The sequence below is a fragment of the Manacus vitellinus genome, unplaced genomic scaffold, assembly GCF_001715985.3.
Source record: "Manacus vitellinus isolate BGI_N305 unplaced genomic scaffold, ASM171598v3 scaffold_2_pilon, whole genome shotgun sequence".
NCBI lineage: Eukaryota > Metazoa > Chordata > Aves > Passeriformes > Pipridae > Manacus > Manacus vitellinus.
The window spans coordinates 6,847,300-6,859,041 of NW_021940208.1; the positions used below are offsets into that span (position 1 = coordinate 6,847,300).

The 11,742-nt window shown below is 37.8% G+C and overlaps 1 protein-coding gene across 8 annotated transcripts in view; it reads left to right on the forward strand.

The window, feature by feature from the left end:
• CEP295 (centrosomal protein 295) overlaps nt 1–11,665 on the forward strand; it is a 42,282-nt gene extending 30,617 nt beyond the window's left edge. For 5 of the 8 annotated variants that reach the window (XM_029960948.1, XM_029960949.1, XM_029960952.1 and 2 more), the window contains 10 exons: nt 1,210–1,434; nt 2,978–3,132; nt 3,367–3,526; nt 5,389–6,029; nt 6,692–6,862; nt 7,934–8,051; nt 8,782–8,988; nt 9,546–9,654; nt 10,193–10,292; nt 11,158–11,665. In XM_029960948.1, the coding sequence (XP_029816808.1) occupies nt 1,210–1,434; nt 2,978–3,132; nt 3,367–3,526; nt 5,389–6,029; nt 6,692–6,862; nt 7,934–8,051; nt 8,782–8,988; nt 9,546–9,654; nt 10,193–10,292; nt 11,158–11,205 (1,934 nt within the window). In that variant the 3' untranslated portion in view covers nt 11,206–11,665. Of the gene's footprint in view, nt 1–1,209; nt 1,435–2,977; nt 3,133–3,366; nt 3,527–5,388; nt 6,030–6,691; nt 6,863–7,459; nt 7,779–7,933; nt 8,052–8,781; nt 8,989–9,545; nt 9,655–10,192; nt 10,293–11,157 lie in introns of those variants that run through there. The other 3 variants (XM_029960950.1, XM_029960951.1, XM_029960953.1) reach the window with 3 other exon arrangements.
• The last annotated feature ends 77 nt before the right edge of the window (nt 11,666–11,742 follow it).

Here is an 11,742-nt window from a genome sequence, read left to right on the forward strand (position 1 = left end):
TTCAAATGATACACTGATAGAAGTTTACTAATCAATACATATCATGGATTCTTACAGAGCTATGACTTCTGTCTTGCTGTTAAGAGAATTGTTCCAGTATCTGCTTGTCACTATAGTAATTCTTAATCACTTATTTGTGAAAATGTCATTTGAATGCCATATTGACCTTTAATAGTTTTCTGAAAAACACATGACCTTATCCCTTTTTTTTTTCGCAGTCTGCCTCTTGATCTTGTTAGCTTGTTGTAAGATCAAAAATAATTCCTTTATAATAAATATATTAGTTGCTCCTGACATTATTACTTGTGGACATGGAAGTGAGCTTGAAAGTGATTAGATAGTGACCTGTAGATTTATTTACTTTAAGGCTTAATATTGTGTAAGTCTGACATCTGATTTCTTAAGCAACCTGTGTGTATATGAGTTATTCTATGTTTATAAATCAGATTTGAAGACTACAGTTTTTACAGCCTGAGATTTCAGTGTCTTATTTTAACCCTAATGATATTACATATACTTCATAAGTCACTTGACAAATCTGTGTTTCATTGATGTAAGACACCAAATTCTAAGATCATTTTCTTGTAGCTTTTCTTGTCTATTGTTTCTTAGTTGTGGAAGAAAAATACCAGAAGTTTTGGGTATTTGGCTGCATGAACAAATTTTTCAAGTCTAGCTGTGTCTTCACTGTACACTCAGTGCTTAGTGATGGCCTTTTCTGATAGCTTTGTGCAACAAAGAAGGGTTGGTGCGGTAACTAGGAACGTGATTTTGGTTGCCTTGATCCCTCAGACTTCTTGTGTTGGTATTAAGCAATTTCTCTTTAATCATGAATAAAACTCTTGCACAGTGTCATAAAGATATTCAAGATCACATTGAAGGATTGACATGTTTATATGCAGTAGCAGGTTATTTTATGCTAGCTAGCATAAAATAACAGTATTAATTCTTTTCTGATTTTATAATTTCAGTATTTCCTAAGTCTACATTCTGTAAAAGCACTAAGCTGTACTGGCTGCTACCTAATTAGATCAACTTGTATTTGTGAAAGTGCGTGGTAAGATTTATAGGAGCATTGACAGGAGACAATTAAAAAACCAAAACCCTAGAACTCTATGAATATTTCAGGATATTAAGCAGTGTCTTTTCAGATGATGTCATGTAAGTGATTTATATGCAAAATTGTGAACATCTAACTTATTATTTCAGGGTTGTCTTCTGATGGTACAGGAGGTGGAATTTTGAGAGAAACAAGCCGTCCTTTGAACTCCTCACTGTCTTTTACCTTGCAACTGAGGCAAGAGAATTTGTCTGGAGTATCTGAAACTCGGCTGTCTGAAGAAGACATGCACCTTTATAAAGAAAGTCAGACACAGCAGGTCTTGGGGAAACATACTGGGAACTTGAACTCAGAGGACAATACATGTTTCCAAGGTATTTGCTTTTTATAGCATTTATGTGCTGTGCTCTCATCCTACAGAATGAGGAGTTAACTCGGTGTTACATGTTGGTCTCTGTTATTTATGTTTGGCTTACATTTTAAAGTTAATGAGGATTCTATGTGCAAGAATTTAATACTCTGATGTTCTTCATCCTTTGTTAGATATATGTTAATCAAGCATTATCTGGTGCAGAAAAGCAAGATAGTCTGATCAGGTGTCTCTCAGTTCTGTGCAGCCCCCTGCTACCATGGCTTGGCTTTTTGCTACCTGTGCCATTTTTATTACTTGTTTATGCACAACTTTTACTTCAGAAAGATAGAAAAATAATATATAATACTTCATTATTCACATGGGGTCACACAGTTGATGAAACACTCACTGATTAACAGATTGGTGGGGGTTCTGAGCTCTCTAGAAAAATGTAACAAAATTAAGAACATCATTGTTAGCTATCATGACGATAATGTTAGTGTTTTAATTCAAATTGCTTCTTCCTGGAATGTTTGAAAACCTGGAATCATAGAATTATAGATTAATCTAGACCAGAAGGACTTATGTTTATGTGGCCCAACTTCTCCTTCCCGCTCATAGCAGAGCCAGCTTAGGTTGCTTAAGGCCTTGTCCAGGCAAGTTCTGAATATTGCCAAGGACAGAGATTCCACACCCCCCTGGGCAACATTTTAATAACTGTTCTTTTCCTCCTTTTTTTTAATTTTTTTATTATATCCAACCAAAATTTCCTTTGTCTGTCTCTTTTTCTTTCACTGAACATGTTCAAGCACACTGACTGCATTTTCCTTAAACTGAAGGAGGTTAAGTTGAGTTAGATATTAGGATGAAATTCATCACTCTGAGGGTGATGAGGCACTGGAGCTGGTTGCCCAGAGAAGTTGTGGATGCCCCGTCCCTGGAAGTGTTCAGGGCCAGGTTGGATGGGACCCTGAGCAACCTGTGTAGTGGAAGGTGTCCTTGCCCATGGCAGGGGAATTGGAACTAGGTGATACAGCCCAAACGATTCTAGGATTCTCTATACTGTCTCTTAGGAGGTAATAGGCAGCAGATATTTTTGTGCCATTTCCCCCAATTCTTTTCTTAAGATTGAACAAACTCAGTTATTCAGCTTTTCTTTGAACATCCATGTGGTACATCCACCCTTTGATCATCCCTGTGGCTCTTCATTGGTCTTGCTCTGCTGTGTCACTGATTTTTGTACTGAAAAACCCACAGTACTTCTGATGCAGTCTCACAAGTGCTGAACAGAGAACTTAAGGACTTAATCTTTTCATTAAAAAAAAAATGAATCAGTGTATCACTTTCTTACTGCTTTTTATACTTGCATTGTGTCAGAGTGGAAGAATTGAATGCTGTAAGGGTTTTGGTTTTACAAGCTACTATTTGTATACCTGCAGAACATGCTTTATTTACTGCATAAAGATACAACTGTTGTTTGAGGTCTTTTTCTTTTTTTTGAGGGGGGTTGTTTTGGGGGTGTGGGTGATGTGTATTTGTTTTTAAAATAACCTTTTTTCTTACAGCTCTAGCAGCTGAGCTTTGTTTTCCAGAAAGAGAGAAACCTTTTCCAAACTTCCATCACCATCTCTTTCAGCCTTTGGAACCAAGTGTTGACTTCGATACATCATCATCGTGTTCTCAATATGGAATTTCACAAGACAGCAGAGAATTTAGCAAGGTACTACACAAAAACTGGTGGAGGAAATACTTTAGCATAAGGTTTTTGTAAGATTTAAATATATAATCCCCACGCTGTGTTTTATCTAGAAGAAACAGGTGTATTTTTTGATATATGTAGAGCTTGGAAGTGGTTTTGCTGGTTGTAGCAGAAATGTGATCCAAAAATCGAATACTACCTTCAGCTTTTTATTCTTCACATTTCTGAGAAATTTTTTTTTTTTAATACCACTAGACTTCAAAATTTTCAACAGAAAGTCCAGACATGCTTACATTTCTAGAAGTGGGAGACACTGGTCTGAATGTGCAAAGAAGCAGTCTGCCTTCTTATCTTGAAACAAACAGGCTAAACAACATTCCATCAGAAGAGTCCATTGCAGAAAATCTTATTCCAGGTATGTACAGTGTAGTCAGATCAGCGCTTTCAGATTCAGCGTGTTGGTAATGTGTAAATACCAACCCTTTGGATGGGTTTGCCACGTTGAAACGGGGACAGATCTCTTTGCTGCTCTCAGTCCTGCTTGGAAATGTCTTAACTCTGCTGCTGCTCTCTCACACAGTCTCTTCCACTACCTTTAATGGATAGAACTCCTAAATTCTGTGAAGTTTATCTCCTCAGCAGTTACGACTTTGGTACAAAAGCAGACCTGCTTATTCAAGTCCCTGTAATGGATATTATGTTACTTATTCCTTCTGCAGTAATTATGTTAGTGAAGAAATATCAACTCTGGCTGAAACTGTCAGCTTAAGTCCTTTTCCAGATGTTTGTTCATGCATATCCATTACTTTTTAAGTTTGAGGAATTAAGGAAGTTCCGAAAATTGATAAAAATTTTATGAGGTGCATGTGCTAGAGTCCCTGAAATTAATCATTTGTCTTTTATATACATTACGTATATAAATTTAATTTTCTTTTCCCACAATTTAATTTTCTAATCTTGCTCTGATTATAGAATTGCTTTATCTCTCTACAGAGTAAGGGGGAGGGACAAGAAAAGAAGAAAGGAGCTTTTAAGTGATAATGTTGTAATTAACTTAGTAGATTAAAAGTTTATGGTTGCAGAGCAGCATTACATTAACTGTAGCTCATAGCAGGAAAAAATATTTTTTTAATGTTTTGCAGTTGAATTTAACTTGGTATTTCATGTATTCTAAAGAAAAGGACCAATCTGAAATTCCAAAGGGAACTAGTAGCAAACTAAATATTTCATAAAACATTATTTGCCAAGAATCAGGTATTTTCAGTGTTTTTCAGCTTTCTGTTGGAGTACCTTAAAGTAACAGGAAATGTAGCACAATATCTTAAGTAATAAATAGATGTATTTACAATGTAAACATTGCTGCTCAATTATGTTTGTGATTTGCATATATATATATATACACTTAAAATTTTTGGACACACACTATTCATGTTTAAAGCTGCAAGCAAGTACTCAGTAGCTATTATGCTTTTCTTTCTCTCTAGCTGGCAGTTGCTGGTACAAGAAAAAAGGAAAGTAATAAAAGATGCTAAAAGAAGTTTACACTTAAAGACTTTGTGACTGTGGTCACAGCAACTAGGATTTAGGAAGCTCCCTTCTAACTTCAAAACACTCTATTTCTAAATTGCTTATAGAAAGAATCTTTATACTTTGAGTCTTAACTGCAATATCTCCCCATCTCTTATGTGTTTTTATGATCCCAAACTAATTACTGTTGTGCTTTAGAAGTATGGAAAAAAATAACATAAGCAACAGGCTAAGCAAGTAAAAAGCATTTTGGGTTGTCAGTTCAAGGAAGGTAATTTAGGGTGCAGTGCTGTAACTTGTAGGAACAGCAGTCCTTATTCCAATTTCAATGTTGGCTTCTACTTTGAAAGTTTCTGTAATGGCATTTTGGATTGTTTTCTTTGTGGTTTAGAGACTTTGTTGGAGGTGCAAAAGGGACTCGAAGGACTTCCTTTTACAGAGTATAAGTTGTAAAATGTATGGTTGTCATTATGTCACCACCATCACAAAGTCCATCCCTAAACATATTCTAAGAAGCAACAAAAAGTATTGTTTCTCAAAATTTTGTGTACAGTGATGGAATAATTTTCTCTAATGTTAATGGTACTATGTTTGAGGAAACTTAAGCAGATTTTTTTAAACAAAATATTTCTTCCTATTTACTAGAATTTTTGTTATACATTACTGAAAAGTCTTATTATGGGGAGACTTTTAAAGTGAAAATTCTGTTTTGTTAGCAAGCAGTTTGACTTCTGACAATTTTCAAAACAGGATCTGAAGAATCTTTTCACCCTCTTCAAATAGAATCTGCGCTGAGTGATATCTCTCAGAATACTGATCAGCCAGTGGATTGTAGGGCTGCGTTACAGAGATCTTTTGAGCAAGCCCCTGGAACTGAAGATGGGGGCCATGAGAACTGTGTTTCACCTGCAAGAGAATATGAAGAACTGTCAAGAAGTATGGAAGGTATTAGCCTCCAGTGTTCAGTGGAAGGTCTGCGAAATGAAAATCTGATTCCACTGGAAGAGCAAAAATCACTTTATCGAGTAGATACCACACCAGTTACAATGGATGAAACTTGTTCTCCACACTTATTAAAAGAGACTGTGTCTTCAGAAAAATTACCTTTGGAGGAATTTGATAAGAAGCATGTGAAGCTTCCTGAAAAATCAGTTCCTGTACATGAAGTAAATAATGCCGTGGAGCTGGATTCTCAGTGCAATATGAATATAAAGGAGCCAGAGCAAAGCTTTTCAGAAGGACAGGAATGTTTAAGGGTTCTCAGAGAAACCAGCTTGGAAGACTCAGACATCCATTTGCATGCTGTTGTACAACAAAACAGTTTTTTCCTGGAAAGACACGAGAAGCATTCTCATTCTGTGCCCAGAAACTCATGTTGTATTCCAGTCTGGGTGAGTAAAACAGATTTCCAAAAGCAGGGGGTTTTGTTGTTGCACCAAGTTATTTTAGACCTTTAATATCTGAAAGCTTGGCAAATGTTGCTTTTACAGTTCTGGTTCCTATTTTCTGGACTTCTTCCCTACTACTTTCAGATCATAGCACTGAAATAATTAGCAGTAGCTAAAATGAGCTGAGTTCCCACAATGGTTTGAGGAGCTGTTTCGTCTCCCTCTCTTACTATTGGCTGGTAGAGCACATGCAGCTGGGTTTCATGTCACTGTTACCTCACTGTCCCCATTTAGAAGCCTGAAGGAGGTAAATAAATTAACCAAAGCATAAGCAAACTTCAGGAAATAGCTTTGATGTAGCATTAAAAGAAATTTGCCCTAGAACTAAGTAACTTAAACTTGAGGAGAGTGAAGGAAAGGTGGAGGTTTTTTTGTTTACCTGCTTTGCGTTATTTGGTTCAGTTTTTTGAACTCTGATATACATGTTCTCTTTCTGTATTTCATGTATGGCTTGGGGCGGGTTTTCTTCTTCCTCTTGAATGAGCCTCTTCTTTCTAACAACAGCTGTTGCTATAGCTGGAAATATTTATTTTTTTATTTTTATTTTTTTTTTTTTTTAGTTTTTTCTATTTTTACATTGGTGACTTGTATATTTTCTTTTCTAGGAGACTGAGTCAGGGCGTGGTATTATGGAAGAACCAGAACTCACTCTGATAAGCTCAAATGACATCAGTACTGCAGAATCGGACACTGAACATATTAACCAACAGAAAATTGAGGATAAAATCGATAACCCAACCTGTGTGGGTCAGTCTGAATGTAATGTTTTTACTGAGGTGAGCATTATCTAATGTAATTCTAACTTAGTATTAATCATAATAAAGAGAGGCCCCACCGTAGCAGTTGATCCACTGTTGCAAAACAAGAGAATGTTGGGTTATCCGAGTTTAGTAATTGCTTGAATCATCCTAGTTTGACATTAGGTTTTCTGGAGAGATCTAATAGATCTTAAATTTGGGCTATTCTTTAAAATTACTACCTTGTCATATTGGTGTAGACAGAGTGTGGAAGACTTGCTGCAAGAAACAAACCATCTTGCTGGTGTTTGCAAGATTAAATTGTATCCCACTGGTTGAAAACTTGAACGAAATGAGAATGTAGGACAAAAGAAAAAGGAAAAATCCCCTACCTAGCAGATGGAGCCATAGCAGGCTCACACAGCAGTTTGAGGTTTATGGGGAAAAAATAACCAGCTTGTCATTCTACCACGCTTAGTTAGCCCATGGTGTGCTTTTTGCTGTTTGCTTATATAAAGCAAAGGCTGTAAATTGCAGAGGGGCTGGGTTTTAACGAGACAATAATTTGGGTGATGAAGCAATAATGTAGAACCAAGTAATCTGTGTCAGTTAGATGAAATCATGCTTTAATTGCAGGAGGCATCTACAGAAGATCCTAAAAGTGTCCAAGGATGGGTCTTTATAAATTGATACGAGGGAGAAGTGAAGGTTGACAGCTGGAGGCTGTACTGCTGCAGTGGGTGTCACCCGCCACTGACAAAGAGGGAAAGAGTCAAGTGGGGTGAGAGTAATGGGAGAGAACTAGAGAGAACAGTAGGAAATGAAAGCAGATGGAATTATGCTGCCCTGTATTAAGAACAACCAATTGAATCTGGTGGGCAAAAAAGTCTTCAATGGATTTTTTTTTTTTAAGTTTTAAAATGTTTTTAGAAAGTAGATTTTTCATAATTATTACAAAGATCCATTTGTGATTTTTCTTTGCATCTGCTCTAAGGGCAAAAGAATGTATTTTATTTGCATTGGGTCTAAGCTAGTGGTACAGTAGTACTGCTCCACTCAAATTGGCAGTGTATTTTAAGCATTTCCAGCCACTGATTCCTTTTGAAACAGGAGAGAGAACTTTTACCACTAGCTCCAGATGCAGATTATTCGGCATTCACAAGGCCTGACAGCTCTCCCAAAGCCCAGAGTCCCAACAACAGTCACTGTCCGTCACATCGGACTGCAGGTAATTATGTGTAACTTAAATATACTGAAGCTGAGATAGAGATAGTAAATTTTTTTATTATTAAAATAATCAGTAAAATACACCTCTCATCTGGAAAATTTTTTAGAGCTGCTTTTACTTAGGCAAATGCATCTTGCTGTTCATGCTTGGTTTGTTGTACGTTTGACCCAGGTTTAGTGTGTGTCATATTGCTTGTCTCGTCCTGTCCCAAGTTATGAAAGTTCTACACTACACTTGTTTTTGTATTGTAACAGCTTAACTTTGAAAAATTCTGTGTTGTTTTGTGATTTGTTTTCACAGTTGCACATTCACTTATTTCTCATTTCCTGTTAGTCTCCCAAGCCCTGTAGCCAAAGAATGTTTTTTTTGTTTGTTTTTTCTCTATTCTGATAACAATGTGGAACAGCAGTAAAATACTGAAATATTTTTTGTCTAAAGTGAACCACAGTAACATGAAAGACAGGAGTTGACAGAACTTAACTGTGTTAGGGACTTATTAGGTCGAGATGCTTTTGATGCAGTATTTGTCTCAGCAGACCTGCTGACCATGACTGGATTTCATAGGTCTGAATTGCTGCCTGTTTTGCAAGATACCTCATCACTCACAATGCAATTCTCCTAGTGCCATTTACAAAAGTGGTCAACTTCAGTATATTAGGAGAAGTACATTGAAATGCATGACTTACTGCTCGTTGTTAATAGTGAGAAATGTTGAGACTTTCCTTCACAGTGATGCTGCTGGAGTTTGCAACTACATCTGGAAGTTTGCAAAAATCCTTTTTAAAAAGAAAGCAGAACTTCATCCAGGAATCTCTGAAAAGAGTAGAAGAAATAAAAAAGAGAGAGAGAGAAAATGAAAAGCCGGAGGCCAGAAAGCTTCGAGGAGGAAAGTCTAAGGAGTCAAGAAGCAGACAAAAGGAGTTTTGTCTTCTCTCTGGTAGGTTTGTCTGGGGACAAGATACACCATTAGGTACCCTTTTAATTGCTGTTGTATATCAAAGAACAGAGTTTATATTTGTTATGTGTTTGCTATTGCAAACTGGGATATTCTTTGTTTTCTTGGGGATGGAGAGAGCTTCCCCCCCTCCACTGCCCTGCTGCCTCTTCAGTGCAGTGTTGTAAAGGCTTTTATGGGTGGTCTTTCACAATCAGCCCACGTTTGTTGTTATAGGTATCTTTGCAAGCAATGGCTGTTTATCAAAGAACAACCACATTACTTGAACTGGTGCATCTCTAATGCCTGTTACTGGGGACTTGGAGGTCGGCTGTTGAGAGCCATGGCTGGCTTAAAGCACAGGCAGCAGCCTAACGAGTGAGACTGTGAGGATTTATTTTAACACAAGACATCATCTCCATTGTGTCCATTCTGCTAGCTTGTTTCTTTTTTTGTCATGTCATTTAAAAATCTTTGAAAACCTGTCATGCTTTTGAGTTAGCTAAACTAGAGAGTTAAATTTAAGAAATGTTTGGCTTTTTATTTTTTTTTCTCCCTAGGAAAAAATGGTGCAGTTGCCAGTCAGTTGAAAAAAGTAGGAGAAGTGAGAGTATCTTCTCCAGAGGACAGGAAGGCCGGAGAAATTGAAATGCACCAGCGTACATCCAGGTAATGCATGAACACAAGTGGGAGAAGTTTGAACTAAAACCAACAGAAGTAGTTAATCTGTGTCTTATGAAAGCTCTTGGTCAGACATAACAGTTTGTGATCTTCCAGTTGAACCCAGTGCTGCTTAACACAGAACAGTTGGGAGAGAGGAGCCAAGAGTGTTTGATCCAGGTACCTGCTGGGAAAGGCCCTTGCATGGGTGGCAGTGAGGAACACAAGGTCAGCCTGCTGGTTTCACCAGCCTGAGGCTGCTGTGCCACTTAATGCCTGACACTAGATAAAATTTGAAGCAAAGTTCACAGTCGCACGTGGGCACTTATGAGCAGTAACATGAACCAAGTGCAGCTCCTGAACGTGGAGGGGGGTTTGTTTGATACAGCTGAAGAATTTGAAGTGATTCTAGATTACTGGAGAGATGTGTCAAATTTTCCTAATTGCTAGCAAGTGAGCCAGTGTAAACCCTTAAGCTTGTTAACTTACTCCAGCTTTGCCACTTCCTTTCTGCCAGGACTCAATTTTCTTCCTACTGTTCCCACAGACTTTATAATCAACTTGAAGAAGTAAAAATCAGAAAGGAAGAAAAAACCAGGCAAGAAACTTACGCTAAAAACAGAGAAAAAGCTAAAGAGTTTCAAAAGGTAATAGTTTGTTACACTGTCCTCCTGGCTGGTGAGTCTCATGACTTCATTGAGCTTCTAATCAGTCACTGAAGCATAGTTTGAGTGCAGGTGAAATGGAAACCATCCAACCAGTCTGGATTTTAAGTGATGGCATTGGTACATCCACATAAGAATTTCCTTGTCAACACTGTGACTAAGCTGAAACTTCATCTAAAATGCAGGGCTGCCTCAGGCTGAATTTTTCTGGTGATTTGAGCTTGAGCTTGAGCAAAAAGGCTCCAGCTGTTAGAAAATCTACATGGCGAAAGAATGGCAGGGTTTTCAGTAGTTCAAACTAGACTGAATTAGGTTTGGTGGGTTTTGGACTGCTTTGGCTGCTTGAGGTTAGGGTAACATTCTGAGCATGCCTAAACTTCAGGTTGCAAGAATCTTGTCTGGGTTTTCCTCCAGTTGCTGTAGAAGAGGGCTTGAACTAGAGGACTGGAGTCATTAATTCCCTGTTCTCTTGCTGGGCCTTGGACAACTGGAAGGAAGGAAATGCTTGATGATCCTGAGAGGCTGTGACTATTCCAGGGGGCTCCAGGCCCAAATCCTGCCTTTAGCACTGACCACCCCAACTTCTTTTTGGTGGAATAAATTGGTGCTCTCGTTGCATTGCTTTACAGATTCCATAATTAACATAAAATAAATAAGCACACCTTCTCTCCCACCCTGCAATCTGTGGCCTTTTTGAAGCCCGGGCAGTCACTGAACTCATCACTGTCTATTACTGATGTTCAGGTCAAACAGATGGGGCAGTACCTCAGTTGTGCCCCTCTAGCTCTGCTGGTTTTTAGTGTAGTTGCTTAAGCTGCACTAGTCTCATGGTTTGTTTTATTTGCAGAAAATGCTGGAAAAACTACGAGCCAAGAAGTCTTGGAAAGCACTGTGACAGGCAGCAGACTTGGAGCAAAAGCCTCGCTATGATATTGGTACAACCCAGACAATGTTTAATTGCAAAGCCATTAGGAATCCTCAGCTTTAAGTTGTAGGAAAACAGTGATTAACCCAAAACCCCTGTACTACCCTCCTGTTTAGGGAAATCACTACAGAAGCAGATGGCCTGCTGCTTTCAACATGGTTTGTCTCAGAGTAGACAGGAATGAAAGGTCTTTCTTGATATGCATTTATCTTTTAAAGGGAGATACTAACTTTTGTAATATAAATGTATAAAACATTTTCAAATAAAGTTGCGTTTTAAAGATGACTTGAATTATTTTGAGGCAAGACATTTCTGTAAAGCTGGAGTTTTTATCAGTTCTTTGCACTATGATTTACGAAGTGTGGGTTCCTGTACACATGCAGTATGTCTTTCAAGCACTTGAGAATAAAAATCTTACTGTTGCTACTTCCATATTTTTCTGTCCATGTTTGATGAACTCCAATTCATAGCTAAGTAGTTAAAGCACCAGGGCAAATTATAGCAAAA